General features: G+C 34.6%; 1 protein-coding gene across 2 annotated transcripts in view; it reads right to left on the bottom strand.

Annotated features, from left to right (window-relative positions):
• The window catches only part of ACTR3 (actin related protein 3), a 57,530-nt gene that overhangs the window by 6,820 nt on the left and 30,608 nt on the right, over positions 1-20,102 (bottom strand). For both annotated transcript variants that reach the window (XM_037523254.1, XM_054699641.1), the window contains exons 3-8: positions 15,797-15,921; positions 13,658-13,768; positions 10,724-10,819; positions 9,352-9,459; positions 8,976-9,119; positions 6,428-6,601 (exon numbers count right to left, since the gene is read on the bottom strand). In XM_037523254.1, the coding sequence (XP_037379151.1) occupies positions 6,428-6,601; positions 8,976-9,119; positions 9,352-9,459; positions 10,724-10,819; positions 13,658-13,768; positions 15,797-15,921 (758 nt within the window). The remainder of the gene's footprint in view (positions 1-6,427; positions 6,602-8,975; positions 9,120-9,351; positions 9,460-10,723; positions 10,820-13,657; positions 13,769-15,796; positions 15,922-20,102) is intronic.

Below are 20,102 nucleotides of genomic sequence, written 5' to 3' on the forward strand. Positions count from 1 at the left end.
GCTAACTTCAGTTGCATGATTTCAAGTATGCAAATCCTTAAAATATACGTATATTTTTATAGATACATGCACTACATGCACATTTAAAAACATGGACCGGGTATATATTAAATTCTCAACAGCAAATACCCCAGAAGAAGGAAGAAAAGATAAAAAACAGAAAGGCTCTGGTGAAGGTACTCTTTCTGTAATATTTCTTAAAAACAAAAAAACACAAAATCTCTGTGTTAAAACAGTAACACGTTTTAACATTTATGTGGTATTGTAGGTACATATTAGCAACATGCTTCAAAAAAATTTTTATGGACTGGCTATGGAGATAGTTTTGATAGACAATGTTGACAATTAGAATCATTATGAAAATGGAATGGAGTTAAATAATATTTTTTTAGACTTTATATAATGGGGAACATTATTATATACAACAAAGAAGCTTTACACAGAGGAAATAGTATTACAGAAGGCTTCCTTTCTTCCCCATCATTTGTCTTTATATGCAGGCCTATTACTCTCTTAAATTATAATGTACATATCCTTCGAAGAACTACAAAACCAAAAAAAGTTTGTAATACCAGAGCCCAGAATTAAACCTGTATCCTGAAAAAAAGATCTTATTTTACTAAAAGTTTTCAAAAATAGATGTGAGTGGTCATGTATTACTCTTTAAAAATGTAAAGGAAATGTTGGATAGAATTTTCCTAGCCTAAAAAGGTCTGTATCTAGCTCTGATTTGTCAAAAATAAACAAGTGTTCCTCTCTTTTTTAGAATAGGATTGTCTTAATGGGTGAGAGAACATTTCTTTGCTCATTAAACTGATTCTGTAACTTGACTGGTAATTATCAGGGATATGCCAATTTTTTCCAGTTTCTAAAATTAGTTTTTAATTAGAGGCTGGGGGGCCCCCTTGGTGGGACAGGGGGTTAATTCTCAGCAGTATGAGGTTGTCTGTAGCCACTGCAGCGAGAGTTCAATCCCTGGCTAGGGAGCTGACCACATGGCACAGCAGATCTCTCCTGTCTCCACTGCTGCTTCCCTCAGTGCTGTATTTTAGTCAATCCACCTATTCTGCTCCCCACTCTGTCTCTGGTGAATTCTCTTATCCCACCCCCCTGCACCTCTGGCCTGTACCCCAGTTCTTGTGTGCATTAATGAAGAAATCTTAAAAATAAATAAATTAGAGGCTGGGCATACAATAAAAAGAGATTTACTGTTACTTAATTGACCAAGAATGATACAAAAGATTTTAATTTAGATAAATAAAATATAAATAACAAAAGGTTCTATGGCTCTCTAATTTAGCAATAAAGGAAAAAAAGTTGGCAGTCAAAATCTTTTTAGAGTGTGTTAATGGGCATACATAAGAAACCCCAACTAGGATGTACAGTGGATACAGAAGTGTGACTTTTACTTAAGAACCCAACCGACACACTAGGAAATGATCTACCTCTCATTCCATATTGTACTATGTGGAAAAATAGAACAATATGGTTCAATTAGGCTGGCTCTCTGTACCACTTACAGAAAAACTCAGGTGACTGGCAAGGAATGGCATAGTTGATAACTTAGTGGCATGAGAAGTAGAAATAGAACCCTTAAATTTTTATTTTCCATAATTATATTCATGATCTTGGAAAACTGTTCTACATTTTAGGCTATGAAATCTCTAAGGAACCTTAAGTTCTCAAAACCCGAAATGTTTTGAGATCCCATAACAGTCCTTCAGAAAGATTTAATCCCCCAAATCTGACAGAAAATATTCATAAATGGCAGAAGATATTTTATGATTTTAAGTATTGTTAGCAATTTATAATATATAACTTGCAAATTCTTTTCATTGTTCCTCCTTAACCAAACTCTTCCTTATTTACCTAAGACAATGCTATATAAAAAAACATACACATCAGATTAACCTTCCTGTAATTCTTTCTCTACCTTGAATATAATGCATCTTCTATACCATAAGTGAGTAAGAGGTAGGGACAGAGTCATTTATTTCTGTGCCAAATCTGTGTCCTTCTCATAGTACTGATAGTTTTTAATAAGAATATACAAAAGAAAGTTTACGAAACCTTTAAGTATTCACGTACCCTTAATCCAAGTCTTATCTGAGTATACCTTTTAAAAAAGTTCAGGAGTACTATATTGCAAAACCTCAGATGAAAATAAGTTCAGCAATATTTAGTAAAGCAACAAGAAATGAATATTCAGTAAATAAATTTAAAAACTGAAATTTAATAAACAAATTGTTGAGGGTTATTTAGTACTTTAATACTAAAAGGTTCAACCTAGGGTTCTCTACTAAGAATATTTTTAGGTCTTTTTTTACTTTGAGCAAAAGGATTAGTCCTTCTAAACAGTCTCTGATCAGTTCTTAATGTTACTTACACAAAGCTAGCAAGGGAAGAATACGGTTTCTTTTGGAAAAGTTAAAATAGAGAATACACCCAAGTAAACACAGTATTCCAAATAGCTTTCTCCAAAAAGTTTAATTTCCTAAAAAAAATCTCAGTGCTAAACTTGTCCTTCTAAAAATAGTTCTTTGTAGTATTTGTAATGAATTTAGCTGTTGAAAAATAAATTCCTTTACTCTTTCATACATTTGATCTTGCATGTTCAAATTCAGAAGCCTTTATTTTCATTTAAATAAAAGAAAAACCAAAGTGAATCTTTCAAATGAAAAAGAAACCATGACACAAATATCTAAAATTACAGGGAAAGGAATCTTAAAATTCATTTAGGAGGTAACAGTTCATATGATACCAAAAAATGGCATATCCAATCTTGTTCTCTCCCAAAACTCCACTAAAAACACCGATACAGAGACTTTTAAAAAAAAAAGGCGTAATCCCAAAAGAATGGAGAAAACAGAACAGGAAGAAGCACAGCAATAAAATTTAGTAAACTGGAATCTAGGATGCAGATGGACAAGACCATGCAGATCCTATAAAAATACTTAAGTTCCAAAGGAGAGCCAAGAACTAGCCTGCTTTATATCATAGATCCCCCGAAGAACTGGCCTGGATCTGCTAGCTCTGAAATTGAAATGGATGGAGGGCAGAAAAAAACAACTGATTCAAAGTCTCTCTGAGAACAGTTAAAGTCCCAGATCTTCTCTAAAGAAATCATTGAATATCTCCCCATTCAAGGAGAAAAGTGGCTCATCTATCCTCTAAAGGGAATAGTCTCCCAGGACTGTTACACACAGCAGAAAACAATTAAATTACAGGGATTTTAAGTGAAGATAGCCTACTGCTGACACATACATGCCAAACTTCTCCCCTCACTTGGCTGCCAGCACTTACCCTCCAGGGAGGACATTTCTTTGGGAACTGGACTATCCAAAATTATCTATAGAACCACACACAAAAAAAGGCTCTGGTCCATAAGCCCTACCCACAAAGTTTGTATTTCCAGTGTCCCCTTATGTTAGTAGCCCTTGAAAGTCTTTAGCAGAAGAAATACAGAAATCAAAACAAAGAGAAAAGGCAATTTAGAAGAGACCATGCAGAAAGGAAACTTTTAAAAACTTAAGATTAATATCCTCAGAAAGCCAGAGATAAAGAACCATAAAACAAAGAAAGTATCAAAAGAAGTGACTATTTCAAGGAAGGGAAAGAGAAACTCGAAAATTAAATGGTAGCAAAAATTAAAAAGGCAATAGAAAGTTAAGATAAAGCTACAAAACGATAAAAAGCAGCGAGAAGAAAAAATAAAGACCACATAAGAATGCTCAGGGACAAGGGAAAGATTCTACAAGGGTATGGAGGAAAAAAAAGTAGGTCATATACAAAGTTTAGAAATCATAATGGTTGTTTTGCTTCATGTAATGGAAAGCAATTGAGTAATTCAGCATACAGAAGAAAAGTTATTTTCAATCTAGAATTCTACACACATAGCAGTGTGAAAATAAGATGAGCATGTTTTCAGACATAAAAAAGTCCTAAATTTCATGCATCCTTTTGTATCAGAAACCCTGAGAGGAAGATGATCTCCACCAAAATATCAATAGATTGTAAGAACGAAAAAGGTAAGAAAAGAAAAAAAGGGCTCCAACAAGAAAATCAGCAAAAGGGAATCCACAGAATGATAGCAAAGGAATATGAAAACTCTACCAGGTACAGAAAGAAAACAGGTTCAGACTGGGATATACCAGACATTTTAGAAAATTAAGTTGATTAAAAAACATCTGATGCATCAAAAGTCCCAGAAACTGAAAGTAAAAGAAACTACATAAAGAATGGTAAATGAGGCTTTACAGAAAGAAATTAAAATTCTCTATCTGGAGTAGTGAAGCTACTATGAACTATGATGATGAACTTGCCTCAACTACCTGCCTACTCCTCTGCCTTAACAGCTCCACATTTTCCTACACCTACACTTAACCTTACTCTTATCAATGGAGTAATCCTTCCTAAAAATACAATTCTTCAGCCAGTCTTACCAATCCCCAGCAGTCATCAGGCTTTTCTTTTACACTCACCAACTAGGATGCCCACTACGAAGTCCCAATCTCGTATTTCTCATTGATGAGCAAGCTGTCGCTATCACACCATTCCACTGAAATTGCTTCCCTGGGGTCAGCAATAAGCAGGACACTGAAAACCCCTGAGTATTTCTAAATGTTCCTCTATTACCTTATTCTATCAATAGCAAGAAGCAGTATTTAATCTCCCTCCTTCAAATATTCTTTTTTCTCGATGTTAGGACCACAGTCCCTCGATTGGGCTTCTTCCCATATGTGATATCTAGTATTCTTTGCAGATTCCTTTGCCTGTCCATAAAGTTAGTGTCCACTAGGGTCCTTTTCTTCCCTTTCTCCCCACTCCCCATCCTCTCCCTGATCAAGCTCTTCCCTTGTCCCACATATGGTGATGACATCGTATCTAGCCTTACACCAGGATGCATACATCAGTTCAAAAACACTAACCCAAGTTTTCATATTTTAACTTTTTAAAGATGTATTATAAACTCATCTGTATTCCAAATTTCAGTGGATGGTACGACATCCAGTTGCTCAACTTACAAACCTAGAGTCATCAGATTCTTCATTTTCAGTCTCTTCATATCTAAGCTAGCAGTACATCATGTTGATTTCCATTCTTTGTTTTAACTCATTTTTCATTCTCATTGACCTACTCACATTATTTATCTTTCATGTGAAAAGCTGCAATAAACTTGCCTGTTTCCAAAACAACTCATAACCTCTATTCCAATCTATCCAACCCAGGGCAGGCAGTGTGACCTTCCTAATAGTTAAACATAAATCTGTGTCATTTCTATGCTGAAGATCAGAGAATCCAGCAAACTCCTTTTGCATAGCATATTAGTCTCTCATGGTCTAGCCCATGAACAATCCCTTCCCAAGCAGACTTAAATAAATACTCTTTGTTTCTATGCTTTAACCAGATACATGCATTCATTAAAGAAACTTTTATCTGTTCAAATATTCATCTCTTATTTTAGAGTTTGACATGAGCAAAACAAAACACTTGTTGATTTTTGAGTACTCACTGCTTAAACTGAGGCCGTAAAAATTGTATTATTCATTTTACTATTTACTGAGTGAACAAACAATATTTAAAAATAACTGCTTTCAATGCTGAATATTCAGAAGATACTTTGATTAGTAATTTGATTAGTTAAGTTAAATTTGTAACATATACTGTTATAAAAGAATTTTTCATTATAAAAAGCACGTATCTCGGGCCTCCCAGGTGGCGCAGCAGTTGAGCACTGGGCTGCGAAGCTGCCCGCAGCCTCTGTAGCGCCGGTTTGATCCCTGGCAGCCGAGCAAGGGTCCCACATGGCGCACAGATCTCTCCTGCCGCCCGCTGCTCCCCCCAGCAGTGTACTTCATCAGTCTGCCTGTTCTGATCCCCACTCTGTCTCTGGTGAATTCTCTCACCCTCCCATGCTTCTGACTGTGCCCAGTGCTTGTATAAATAAATAAATAATTCTTTAAAAAAAAGGGCACATATCTCCCCCAAAAGGTACATATTTCATATAGTCGATATATTGCTAAAACAGACTATTTTGCTAACAGTTAAATGTTTTGTTGAACTAGTCAATTAAAGGCTTTTTGTAAAGTAGTCACTATCATATCATGTTATAAGAAGGATGGAGGAACCTTAAGTTCTCAAAACTATTTTTCTTAAATTACCATATATTAAAGGGACTCCCCTCTTCTCACCAGCCTTCTAAGTCTATAAATATTAGAGACGAAGTTTCATTTTTCTAAATGTATGAAAAAGAGAAACTGTTTAGCCTATTTAAACAAAGGCAAAGCAATTTTTTCTTGAAAAATGACTCACTGTAGTATTTAGTATACAAAAGACATTTCTGAGGTTAACTATCTGGGTATCTTATGGTTGGATGATATTTTCTGCTGAATATTTCAAAACAATTCCATCTAGAAAGAAAACTTACCTCTGGATGAAAAAAGATTTCAGGCCCCAAGAATCTCTCATAACCAACATCAATGGAAAATTCCTTCTTTGAGATAGCATTGATTCCAGTATACTGCTTAATCCACTTTGATCCATCTGTGTCATACTTATTAAATTCTTTTACTAAATCTGGGCAGACATAACTATAACGCTCCTTAAAAAAAGAAACAAACAAGTAACTTTTTGTCTTGTTTTAGGAAAAGTAAAAAAAAAAAAATGGCATATTTTCAACAAACTACAATCAAGTGAAAAAATATCTCCAAAAAATAAAATCAGAAAATTAAGCTGAAAAAATTTTGTTAGGATTTCATATGTCCAGTAAAAATAAATATGTAATTTCTGTCTCCTACATGTAATTTCTGGTGTCAAATATGAATAGAATAAGTGTCAAACTAAAGATTCAATTTCTATTCTTATAATGCTATTTCATGAAAACATTTATTAATAACATCCATATATTTTACATGGCTTCCATTAATTAATAGAGCTTATATTCTAAATAAGAGAAAATATGAAATACACATAAAACTGCAGAATCAATGCTATAACCACACAAATTAATATAGATCCTTAATACCTACTGCTACAAAACTATGACCTCAGTAAGTGAGCAAAATAAAAAAAGGTTGAAAATAAACTTTTTTTTTTTTTTAACGGGCCTCCTTGGTGGTCCAGGGGTTACAGTCTCAGCACTCTCAAGCTATCTCCAGCCACTGTAGCATGAGTTGGATCCCAGCCAGAGAGCTAACCCACATGGCACAGCAGACCTCCCCTGTCTCCCCTGCTGTTCCCCTCAAGCAGTGTATTTCCGTAGATCCACCTATTCTGCTCCCCACTGTCTCCAGTGAATCCTCTCAGCCCCCACCCTAGTTCTTATGTGCATAAATAAATTAAAAATAAATCTTTAAAGAAAATATAAACTATTCTTTTTCACCTGCAAGGCTAAATTACTGTATATTTGGTTACATCCTGAAAGAAAAAAAAAAAAGAAACAACAAACAAAAAAGACCTTTGAATTTTTCATAAAAATGTATGGGCCAGTCTATTTGCAATATATGGGCGCTCAAGTAGCCAGTATTTTTTTTAAAAAAAAAAAAAAAAAGAAAAAATACACATTTCATAGATTCTTTTTTTGACATCAATGACTAAAATAGGTATTAGTAACTAATGCTGATGATTAAAAGATATAAAAGGAAAGAATATTTGATGCTATTTTAGGTCTCTAGGAATTACATGGAAATGGTAACTCTTGAAGTTTAAAATCTGAGCATCAATATTCTCTAAAGTAGATTTAAATCCTTGGTTATTTTTAAAAACATCAGGATTTTGTTATATTTAAAAACTTCATAGGTTTCCCAAAGATGTTGAAAACAATATTTTTCCAATAATTTTTTTTTTACCTATTTTATTTTGTTGCCACCAACATAGGGTTATTGTTAGCAGCCACTTATTAATTCCTTTACCTGAGAAAATCCTATAATGACCCAAAAGAGTCAAATAAATGAATAAAGTTGTTTTTGCCAAGGCAGTTTAGCTTTTATATATTCAAAATATATTTGAGGAACTGTAATTTTTTAAGATACATTGCAAATCATGAATTTAAAAAGCAAAGTCAAATATTTTGACCACTACTAGGAAGTACTGATAAAGACCTAAGTATAACTTTCACATTTTTCTTCTATTTGTCACATCACATGTGCCAACTATCACCTCTTTTCTATAACCAAATAATTATGTTTAAAAACTTGTAACATGGGCCTCCCCTGGTGGCGCAGGCAGTTGAGCACCGTGCTGTGAAGCTGTCCGCAGCCTCTGAAGCACCGGATCAATCCCAGCCAGCTGGCGAGGGTCCCACATGGCGTGGCAGACCTCTCCTGCTGCCCCGCTGCTCCACTCAGCAGTGTATTTCATCAGTCTGCCTGCTCTGTTCCCCGCTCTGTCTCTGGTGAATCCTCTCACCCTCCCATGCATCTGGCCTGTATCCTGGTTCTTGTATAAAATAAATAAATAAATCTTAAAAAAAAAAAAAAACCTTGTAACATAAAATTGTATTAAAAACTTCAGTGAAAAAAATGAGATGGGAGAAATCTGAAGTAAACTAATTATTTTATTAAAGAGAAAAATCACCAAAATGTTTGTTAAAGTAAATTGGTATAAATGTTCTTATATTTATATGTAAGTCCTCACAAATGAGAAAAAATGAAAAAGGAGAACAGCAATCAATAATTTCCTCATAAAAATATACATATAATTGAGAGTCATGATTTGTAATTGGCTAACAAAAGTGGGTTTTTAAAACACTATTCTTCATAGTACAAGGTACTAGGGTGATGGTGATGGGAGAACTACAGCGACCACACCTAAAGGAGAAATCATTAACTGTTCAAAAATTAACAACAATATAAGAAAAAAACAGTTCATTTAAAATTTTAAAAATTCACTGCTCTACACTTAAGAATCTTTCATGTCGATATTATAAATTTGACTTTAATTTCTAATTAGATTACTCTGTCATTGTTACTTTTTACCTTTACTGCTTTAGCAGTTTCCAACGATTGCTCTGGAGGAATTCCTACTTCTCGGTCTCTCAGCAATTGCTGAATAAAATATGTTATGTCTCGTCCTGCGATTGGAATGTGCTTAATACAGCTGCCAATCACATAACCTTCAGCCTACATGGGGAGGGGGGAAAAAGCATCATCAACTAGAATATGTTTATAAAATTCTAATATATATATATATAATTCTAATAATAACTTTAGCTAATAAAAAATGAAGGTATATCTGAACTAATGAGAAAATTACAGCAAATTTTAAAAGTGTAATATTTAAAGTTTTTAAAAAGTAGTATTAATCCAGATGAATTATTTAATGTTCTGTTCAGAAATTTTAAAACATTCTTACCACTGGAATGACATGAGTGACACCATCTCCACTGTCTATTACCGTACCAGTCAATGTCCGTTCTCCTACTTGTCTTGAGGTCCAGGATGCAGCTAAGGCAAGAACGGCCTTGAACAAAAATAAGATACGCAAAATATAAAAACCAAAACAAAATGTTGATAGAGTAATTTTAAATGTAGTATCTTTGGAAAGAAAATGTAAAATTAATTTATTTATATTATGCAATATTTATCCACAGCTACATTTATAAAGGCAAATTTACAGGCTATATTTACTTTTAGGAGCATATTTATAAATTTTCCGTATTTCAGTCAGCAATTCAAAAAAAATGGAAAGTATAACAGGAAATAGTATAGTACTAAAATTGCCAGGACTTTAACTATGCTTACCTGGAGGGGAAAGTAAGAGTACAATCACCTGGCCGCCAATTACTAATACATAAAAGACTATTAACAAGTATCACTCTGAGATTAGTTCCAAATTTTCTAAGTGCAACTTACATTCAGAAATATGTAACCAATTATTTAATCAGAGAAAAAGCATTGCACACTTTCACATACTATGATTTAATTAGGAAGTTGATAAAGTAATATTTTTCTATGAAAAATCTTGGCATAGGCAATAAAGTACAATTCATATTTCAAAAAATGTTCAAAAGTTTACACAGCTAATGTTTCAAAAAAGATGTAAATTCCAAACCTCAATTTTTGACTAATAATTAAAAGCAGGGCTAAACTGGTTTTATTTTACCTAGTTACAATAAAATAGCTGAAAGGGACCTAGAAAGATATCTAGGCCATCCTATTTTAACACCAGATCACATCATAATACTATACTTTATACACTTACTAAGCATCTGTGATATGCCAGGTATCACATCTGCTACAAAATAAATACAAATAAGAGGTGAGCTGTGATCCTGAGAGGTAAGAGTGAAGCTGTTCATACACACAAATTATGTGCAATATAATATTACAGGAATTTATGATATACTGGATATTCTCCAAGAGGGAGAGTGGTCAAATATAATTAGTGGTAAGTCAATCAAAACAGACTACCAAAAAAGGACAGAAAGAATGCTACAAGGATAAATGAACATTTATATAAATTCCTGACATGGAGTAAATCAGTATTAACTCTCTCATTTCTGTCCTATGAAAGGCTCTAAAAAATCCAAAGACCATTACCTTATTTTCTTTAACATTTCACTTTTGCTCACTAAGTATTTCCATATTCTTTAATTTGGTTTCTAAATTATTAGATCAGGAAAGAATTACAATGTACTTTATAATTAAAAAATTTATTTTTAGAGTGAATTAATTAAACCAGATTAAAACTTAAGAGCTAGGCTTATATTGATTAACTTGCTTACCTGCACAGCAATGTACAAGCCTGGAACATTGAAGGACTCAAACATTATTTCAGCAGTATATTCCCTGTTTTCTGGAGTATTCAGTGGAGGTTCAGTCTAGTAAATTGAGTAACATTTTTAAAATAAACATTATCAGCTTATTTTTGTAACTTTATGATTTTTAAATGAGAATTTATTCCAAACACTAAATTTACAAATCATTAAAATTAGATACATTATACATATAGATTGAAGAAAAACTAGAGGATTCAAACAGATGTACACATATATGAAAACAATATGGTTATTCACATAAAGAAAAAAGAAACTGAAATTCTTTATCACACCACTTATAAGGATTAAACCTTGAGAAAACGAAGAAGTGAAGGAAAGAGGATAATCAGTCAAATCAAGTTATAAACATGGGAATGACAGGCCTTCAAGCAAACATACCAATATTATTTGCTAGTGGAAGAATTCTCATCTATGTAATACTTTTTACAGGATGTACCTTATCTGTCTCTGTCTAAGAGTATAGTAAATAAGCCAAGATTTTATAAATTTATGGCATGGCTTCCTAGAAAATGTTATATTTATATAATTATATGTGGTAAGAGTAAAAAGTGAAGATGTTTACACAGTTCTTTTCAATTTATGTTATGCAACTACATACATCATTTAGAAACTTGTAGATTAAATCTGGGCTAGACACATGCTAATGATGCAAGAAAGAACCCAAGGCAGTACTCAAAATACTGGACTTCACAAGTCTTATGAGGACTTTAACTGTTTAAATTTGTAAAGCATGAAACTGGATAAGACCTCTGATTCTTATGAATCTACTTGACAACCCAATCTTCTGTGTTATCTCAAATACTAAACAGGCAAAACTTTTAAACTTAAGAAAGAGAAAAATTCTTTTTGACCTTAAGGAATGACTCCTTAAATTGAAAGAGCACAAATTGCAAAGGGAAAGACTGATAAAATGGAATTCACTACAAATTAAATCTTTTTTAATTTTAAAAGACACAAAGTAAAACAAAAAGATTTTTTCCATAGATAAAATCTTTATAGCTAAACTACCTAAAGTATTCAAACTTATTTAGAAGAGTTTTACAATTCTATTTAATAGTTTGGAGATTATTCAGTAAACTTAAAAACCAAAGCAGTTAAATTACAAACTCCAGGAAAATATATAAGTTCTGTATAAAATAAAATGTAATCAGAAGACTTTGCAAAGGAAAACATACAAATAGCTAATAAGTACATGACAAAGTGCCCCAACATCATGAGTCACCAGAAAAATGCAAATTAAAACAAAAAGAGAAATCTTACACACCCACCAGAAAGACTAAAATTAAAAAGACTGACACATCAAATGTTGGATACACTATAAAGCAACCAGACTGCTAACACTTCGCTGGAGGCTATGGAAAAAAGGTACAACACCCTGGAAAAAATTCTGAAAATTTCCTATAAAACCTATCATGTACATATCTGGTGACACAGAAACTCCATATGTAGGTATTTACACAGAAGAAATGAAAATATTGTTCATAAGATTTATATAAGGCTCATGATAGCTAAAATATTGATGATACCATCATCATGGGGAAAATGGATAGACTACACTCATGCCAACGATTATTACCCCCAAAGAAATAGTAACATATTACTGATAAGTATAACATGTATGAATCTCAAAATTAGGCTTAGTGAAGGAAGTCTTACCAAAGAGCAAAGAACATTTTGTAGGATTCCATTTTTTTTTTTGAAACTCAAATACAGGTAAAAATCAATCTGCACGCAGAGACAAGGATTAAGTAGGAAAGGGCATGAAAAACCTTTCCAGGTTGATAGTAACTTTCTTTATCTTAATAATGATTTGTGACACAGATGTATGCACCAGTCAAAAGCAGAGATGAGGAAACTACATCATTCTATTGGCCAAATCCAGGCCACCCACTTGCTTTCGTAAATACAATTTCATCAGAACACAGCCGTTAACTATTCAAGTGTTGTCTATACTCTATTACAACTGCAGAGCTGAGAAGCTGCAACAAAGACCATATGGCCAACAAAGGCACAAATATTTGCCAGGGAAAGATTCAGCTTCTGGTCGAAACTCAAAGAATGGGAGAGTTAATATTTGTGCATTTTATAGCATGGAAATTTTATATAAAAGAAAAAGACTATAAGCTAAATAATGAATTTCAATTGATGAATGTATGCTAAAGTAATTAAGACTTGAAATGACTATCTGCAACTCATTTTGAAGTGATTCAAAAAAATAAATGCTATCATTAATTAAATGGGTATTATCATAAAGAAATTATAATAAAGAAATGATAATAGAATGTTAACTGTTGAGGCTAGATTGTGGATATGTGAATGCTCACTGTAAAGTTCTTTCAACTATGATTATGACCCATCCGTAACAATATTCACAAAGTCATCATACTAAAAATAAAGTGATTTTATCAAACATTATGACACAACTATAATGCAGGAATGGGAGAAGATGGGGACTCTGAGTTAAGGCACAGGGGATAAAAGGAAAAAAAACACAAAATCCTCATCTTTCCTACTAGTAAGTTAGTAAATATTAATAAAACAAGCAAGCAAGAAAAAATATACTGTTTAAATGTATGATAATTATAAGATAAATTCTGTTTCTACTTTTTCAGAACCTATTGTTCCTATCATTAAGATTTCATATTAATTATCAAAAAAACTTCCTCTAAGTGTCTAAACTTTGATGCTTCAGCATTGCTACTTTACTGGAACCCAGAACAGGAGAGTCATAAAGGTGATGCAGTTTTACAACAAATCTTCTAAACATGTATGACAACTTAATAAACAATAAAATATGCCCTACTGTGCACATGTGTGATGGAAATTTTCTCAGTAAGCTTCTTCAGAAATTGCCTCAGTGAAATTGTAAGTTGTACTTACCAAAAGAAAATAATGATCTTCTGGTTCTGCCCTTAAATATTTAAAGATCACTTGCTCCATAAACCTTTCCATTAAGTCCCAGTCTTCAACTATACCATGGCGGATTGGCCACTATTCAAAAATAAAATAAAATAAATCCTATAAAAATCAAACTACACATATACAAGAGAAATACTAAATCATTAATGGATATTGGATGAAAATTGCATTGCTGAGGTGTGATAATGAGGGCCTCCCCGGTGGTGCAGCGGTTGAGCGCTGGGTTGCGGAGCTGCCCGCAGCCTCTGCAGTGCTGGTTCGATCCCCGGCTGCAACCCAGCCACCGGAGGAGGGTCCCAAATGGCGCACAGACCTCTCCTGCCGCCCGCTGCTCCCCTCAGCAGTGTACTTTGTCAGTCTGCCTGCTCTGTTCCCCGCTCTGGCTCTGGTGAATTCTCTCACCCTCCAGCACTTCTGACCGTACCCAGTGCTTATATGAATAAATAAATAAATCTTAAAAAAATAAAGGCTTTAAAAAAAAAGACACTAGCTCATTTTGAGGAAATACATACTTAAATATTTATAAATGAAATTATTTCTGCAACATATTTTCATGCAGTTCAAGTAGAATATTTAAAGCAAATTATGTCAAAATTGAATATTGGAGTTTCTGCCTAGAACAACTTCCCTTACAAAATTCACCCAGCTAATTCCAATTCCTCAAGTCTCAGCTTAAAAAAGATTTACTCCTCAAAGATTTTCCTCAATAAGTAAACTAGGTTAATATACAGTCCAGAGCATCCCATACTTTCCTAACCTCCATAACAGTGATATAATTATTTCTTCTACGTCTTCCATTCAACCACATTATAATAGCCTTGCATTAAGAAAGTCATTTTACTTGGGCCTCCCCTTGTGGCACAGGCGGTTGAGCGCAGCGCTGTGACGCAGCCTCTGCAGCACCAGTTCGATCCTGGCCAGCCAGTGAGGGTCCCACATGGCGAGCAGACCTCTCCTGTCTCGCCCACTGTTCCCCTCAGCAGTGTATTTCGTCAGTCTGCCTGTTCTGTTCCCCACTCTGTCTCTGGTGAATCCTCTCACCCTCCCGCGCATCTGGCCTGTACCCCGGTTCTTGTATGAATAAATAAATCTTCAAAAAAAAAAAAAAAAACCCTGGTTCTTGTATGAATAAATAAATCTTTAAAAAAAAAAAAGTCATTTTTCTTATTTACAATGGTATTCAACAGTGAAGATTTTTTCACATAGTAGTTGTTGATCAATGACAAATTATGAGAATGGAATAAAAGAGGTAGAAAGGAGCAAATTTGCAAAGTAGGCAAAAATCAATGTCTAAAAATAATACAGATTAAGAATAATGGGCCTGCCTGGTGGCATAGGGGTTAAAGTCTCAGCACTCTCAAGCTATCGCCAGCCACTGCAATTGAGCTCAATCCCCGGCCAGGGAGCTAACCTACATGGCACAGCAGACCTCTCGTGTCTTTCCTTCTGCTCTCCTCAGCAGTGTATTTCAGTCAATCTGCATGTTCTGTTCCCTACTCTGTCTCTGGTGAATCCTCTCACCCTCTGCTCCTCTGTCCTACACCCCAGCTCTTGGATGCATAAATAAATACATCTTCAAAAAAAAAAAAAAAAAAAAAAAAAAAAAAAACAACTTACCTAGCTCACACGGTATGTAAATTAAACCTCAATAAAAACAGAGGTAAGGTAGGATGGGAGCAAGGGGAAGGAGTATAGGAAGAAAAAGGGAAAAAAGGAAAAGAGGAGAAAAGAACAGCATTTCCAGATAACAGACACAGTTTCAAAAAAGGAGAGAAATGTTATGGGTTTGAATTAAAGACAGGATAAAAATGTCTCTAAATATTGAGATATGGCAGTAAGAGAAAGACAATTATACTGAAAGCTCAAAGATCTAGTAGGTATCTAAAAGTAAATAATGCTCAGCTGAACAGGCTAAAATTTTTTTCTTGAAGGGGAAAAAACATCAAAGTTAAAGCAAGACTGGGAGAGATCAGAGAAAAGAAGAAATTTCTATTGTGAAGCAGTTGAGTGTATTAATTAGAGCTATAATTGAATTACATATTGAACAAACTAATTTTTTAAAGAAAATGTTATTTACTTATACAAATTAAAAAAATATACCTTTGTTGCATATGTAGGTTTTTCTATTGCTTCATCACCAATGAAGAAGTCTAGGTCATCAACACCTTTCATCACCCTCCTTTGAGCTTGATCACCCACTTTTGCTGACTCTTTAATAGCAATACCTACAAAATAAGTTATTTATACATTTCAAAAGTCATTTCTTTTTCAAATGAGACCAACTGTTAACTTACCCTTCTTCCATTACAATGTGTTTTTAAACAAAACATTATCTAACTTATTTAAACTGTCACACAAAAACCTCAGTCATTAAAAAACTGATGACAAAATTCACTTAATGAAATCTCAACTTACACCCATATCTCTAAAGTAAAAAGCCAAAAAAAGCACTGCTATAGGAATGTTTCAGTTACTTTTTGAAAAATGATGTAAGATCTATTTTTATTTGAATAAAGTCAACACATACTTGATGGACAATCAGAAAGAAAAAATTTTAAAACACAAACAAATGAGAATAGGAAGACTGCAAGGGAGATTTTATAAGATTTGAACTAATATAATTTAAATATACCAGTATTTCAACTAGTATAATTTAAATACAACATGAAATATTGATCTGTAAAACTTTAATCACATACAATTAAGAAATTTCAAATCACATAACCAAATCCACAACAATCCCCTTAAATAATTTCAGAATTTCAGCATACAGTTCTAGACCTGAAACTTGCTATATATTGCTTAATTCAGTCATAAATTTCAAAATCCTTCAAGCTTTTCATTCAAAATCTCTGTAAGGCACTTACATTGATTTAGCATTCAACTGTCACTTTCAGTTAATACAGTAATAGCCTTAATAAAGTGGGTAAAAGCTACTAAAGACATTCTAAATCCACAGTTTTACTTCTAAATTCTAGAAAGCCTCTCCTTCAACTTGATTATAATGTACACAAACATCCAGATGGCTCACTATATATAAAGTTCCTGGAAAATAAAGATATATGAAAAACTTTGAATCACACCTTTAGGCTTTCCAGAACTTTTATTAGTGGCAGTAACTACTAACTACTGATTTCAAACATAACCCCTACAGTATTAAAAACTGAGGTGAAAAAAAAACTCTGAATTCAAAAATCTTTCCAGTGGATCAATGAGTTAACATGCTATAACATCTCAAAAAAGGACAATTAAAACTAAAACTACGTATTTTGTCCAAGAGATGAAATAAACAACGGGTACAACGGTAAAGCAATATTAAGGTTGAAAAGAGCAAGTTTTATGGGACTCCAATAGAGTTAACAAAACTACTGAAGAACAGAAGCAACTCCAGTTTGCAAAGATGAGAGTAATAACTAAAGTCAAGTACTAGTCCATAAAAGTGATTCTGAGTAGTCAGTAACAGAGCCAATTTCTGTCATCAAATTCTTAAACAACTATCAATATATTGATGTATAAATTCAGGGAAAAGGCAAAGATGTAAAACTGTCCTTCCATGTAGTAACAAATATTCATGAATAAAACAAGGGAAAGACAACAGTACTATCAAACTAAACCCACCATATTCACATGAATGAACTTTTTCATCAGTGTCACCTAAAATCCATTCTAGGTATTAAAAGTATTAAATTTAGGCAGCAGCCAAGTTGTTACATAATCAGTCCCTAGAAAGGTATACCAAAAGTATATCAAAAGAACAAAAGTCAAAGAGGTTTGCTTCTGAAGAATGAAACATTTAAAAGCTCCCCCTTTAGGTATAACTTTGAGAGTACATTTCTCCTGTTTCACACATTTAATTATTATTTTGCTATACAGATGATAAAACATTGACCTATTCATGTCCAATAGTATACAAATGAAACTAAAGAACTGGTTTGAGTGACTTAATTTCTATCTTGTTCTCAAGTTCACTGACTTTGAAACTTACACGCTGCTTTCAACTACTCTCTGCTTGTTCATTTTTCCATTTATTTTCATACTATACAAAAAAGTCAAACAGTCTCAATACTACTGTGCAAAACTAGTGTGCAAAACAGTCTTCAAATTAAACTGTCTAGAAGTTAGCACCATGAAAATATGGCTCAACAGATTTATCATCTAATATGTGAAAGTTTCTATTTGGCATTAGGACAAATATATCAAAGGTATATAACAACATATATAAGGTAAATTGCCTGAAAGTCAAAAGAACAAAACTATGTCTATCAAAGACCAGATACATAAACCATGTTAACAAATAAGAACACTAACAAATTAAATGTGAGGGTATTTTTCAAAAACCACTGAAAGACAAACTACTGAAAACTGAAGTTTTGCCAAAGTTAGCAAAAACAGGGTAGAAGAAAACCACCTTTGGGATGGTTATAGGATATAAGATGAGTCAAGATCTCTGAAGATGAAATGCTACCCTTATTTAGAAACATGGGCACTTGTCAGGGTTGTCAACAGTACAGGTCCTGCAAACCATCATACTACAAACCAAAGAACAGTCTTTGTAGGTGTGATATAGGGAGATGTATAACTTAAAAAGTCAGTTAACCCCAGACTCCAGGGAGAGACCTGCAAATAGCCCAAGGCCAGCCAGTAAACTTGTGAGGAAAAGCGCACACTGGAAAAGCATACACGGACAGCAGCTGCCCAGGTCCCCGCGCTCCGTGGAGAAACCAGAGGGAACCATCACTGAGATGAATGACCCTCACTGAGTAATCAAAAATCAGGCACCTGGGCATGGGAGCAGGGTGCAAAAGGCGCCATTTCTGTGGACACTGAATTGGGTACCGGATCTGAGGGCTTCGGAACTGAGAATCCCGACACGAAATTTGGGGTCTGGGAAACCCACGACGGTGGAGCACAGGGCAGACACAGCCATGGCGGCGCTCCACACAACCCCCACTCGTCCCTGGAGACCCACGGGGCAAAAAACGCAGTTTTAGAAGGATACTAGGAAAGATCTCTGGCACCACCAAGTCCCGGAAAAAAATCACCAACTTCCTGATAGTTGGAAGCCAGGGATCCCAAAACCACCCTCAGGCTCTGAGAGAGGGTAGGCCATGCAAACAGGGGTAAGAAGGGAAACAAGGCGTGGAGCAAGACCCCATGCTGGAACTGAGAGCCAGAAGCAGGATCCGGGGTGTGAGACACGCCCTAACCGTGGGCACTACACAAGGTGAGAGCCAGTGTTTTGGATCTGATAGCCTTGGAACTGAGATCTAGAGTGCAGAATTCTGGGTGCCAGATCCTTAAAGCTGCGAGCACAGCACCGGGTGAACACAGCACCCAGCTTGAACAAGAGCAGCCCCTGTGTTGAGGTGCTCCCCTCCCCCCCTCCATTTCTCGGAGAACTGCTGGGAAAAAGCACAGTTCAACAAGTACAGGTCTCTGGCGCCACCTCCTGACCAGAACAAAATCACCAACTAGCTGATTCCCTGTTGGAACTGAGTAAATACAGAGGGAGGGAACTGTAAGAGACAGTGCCCAGCAACACAGCATAAACATCCTGGTGGAGTTTTGGCATATAGTGCTGGACTCGGTCTGGTAAACAGTTTCCCACACCACTGAAGGAGCACCCCAAACAGATGCCTGCCAACAACAGTGGCACAATCTCCCAACGCACAGAACTAATTAGAAAGCAAACAGCTGGGAGAAGGAAAAATATAAATAACCAAGCAAGTCTGAAGGAGGCGGACACACCACATAAAGAAAAACAGTCACCAGAGCTCAACAATGACATGAAAGAACTTCTCGGCCTGTCAAAAAGAGAATTAATGATCATTATGATTAAAAAGCAGAAAGAAAATGAAAAGGAAAAAAAATAATTTGAGACAAATAATCACTGAACTGAAGAACTGAGACCTCAAGAAAGGAAAGAAATGCAGGAGATAAAAAGATTACTAGAGGAGATAAAGAACTCTGGGAAAAGCAATGAAAACAGAACAAATCGATGAAATGGAAGAACGGATCGGTACTCTCAATGACACAGAAATAAAGAGAGACAAAAGAGAAAAGGAGAAAGAAGTGGAAAAGAAACAGTATGAAGACATTCTTTGACAATTATCAAACTCCATGAAGAGAGGAAATGTAAGAGTTACAGGCATTCCAGAAGGTGAGGAGAGAGAAAAAGGAACTGAGAAATTATTCAAGGAGATAACTGAAGAAAACTTCCCAAGCATGAAAAAGGAGACGAATATAGACATACAAGAAGCGAGAAGAACACCCAATTACCACAATGAAAAGAAAACTACAGCAAGACACATTAATAGTAAAGCCTGCAAGAATCCAAGACAAAGAAAAAATAATGAAACTGGCAAGGGGGAAGAAACAGATAACTTAACAAGGGAAAAACAGTCAG

The sequence above is a fragment of the Talpa occidentalis genome, unplaced genomic scaffold (genome assembly GCF_014898055.3).
Source record: "Talpa occidentalis isolate TD23 unplaced genomic scaffold, MPIMG_talOcc4v2.1 talOcc4.3, whole genome shotgun sequence".
Classification (NCBI taxonomy): domain Eukaryota; kingdom Metazoa; phylum Chordata; class Mammalia; order Eulipotyphla; family Talpidae; genus Talpa; species Talpa occidentalis.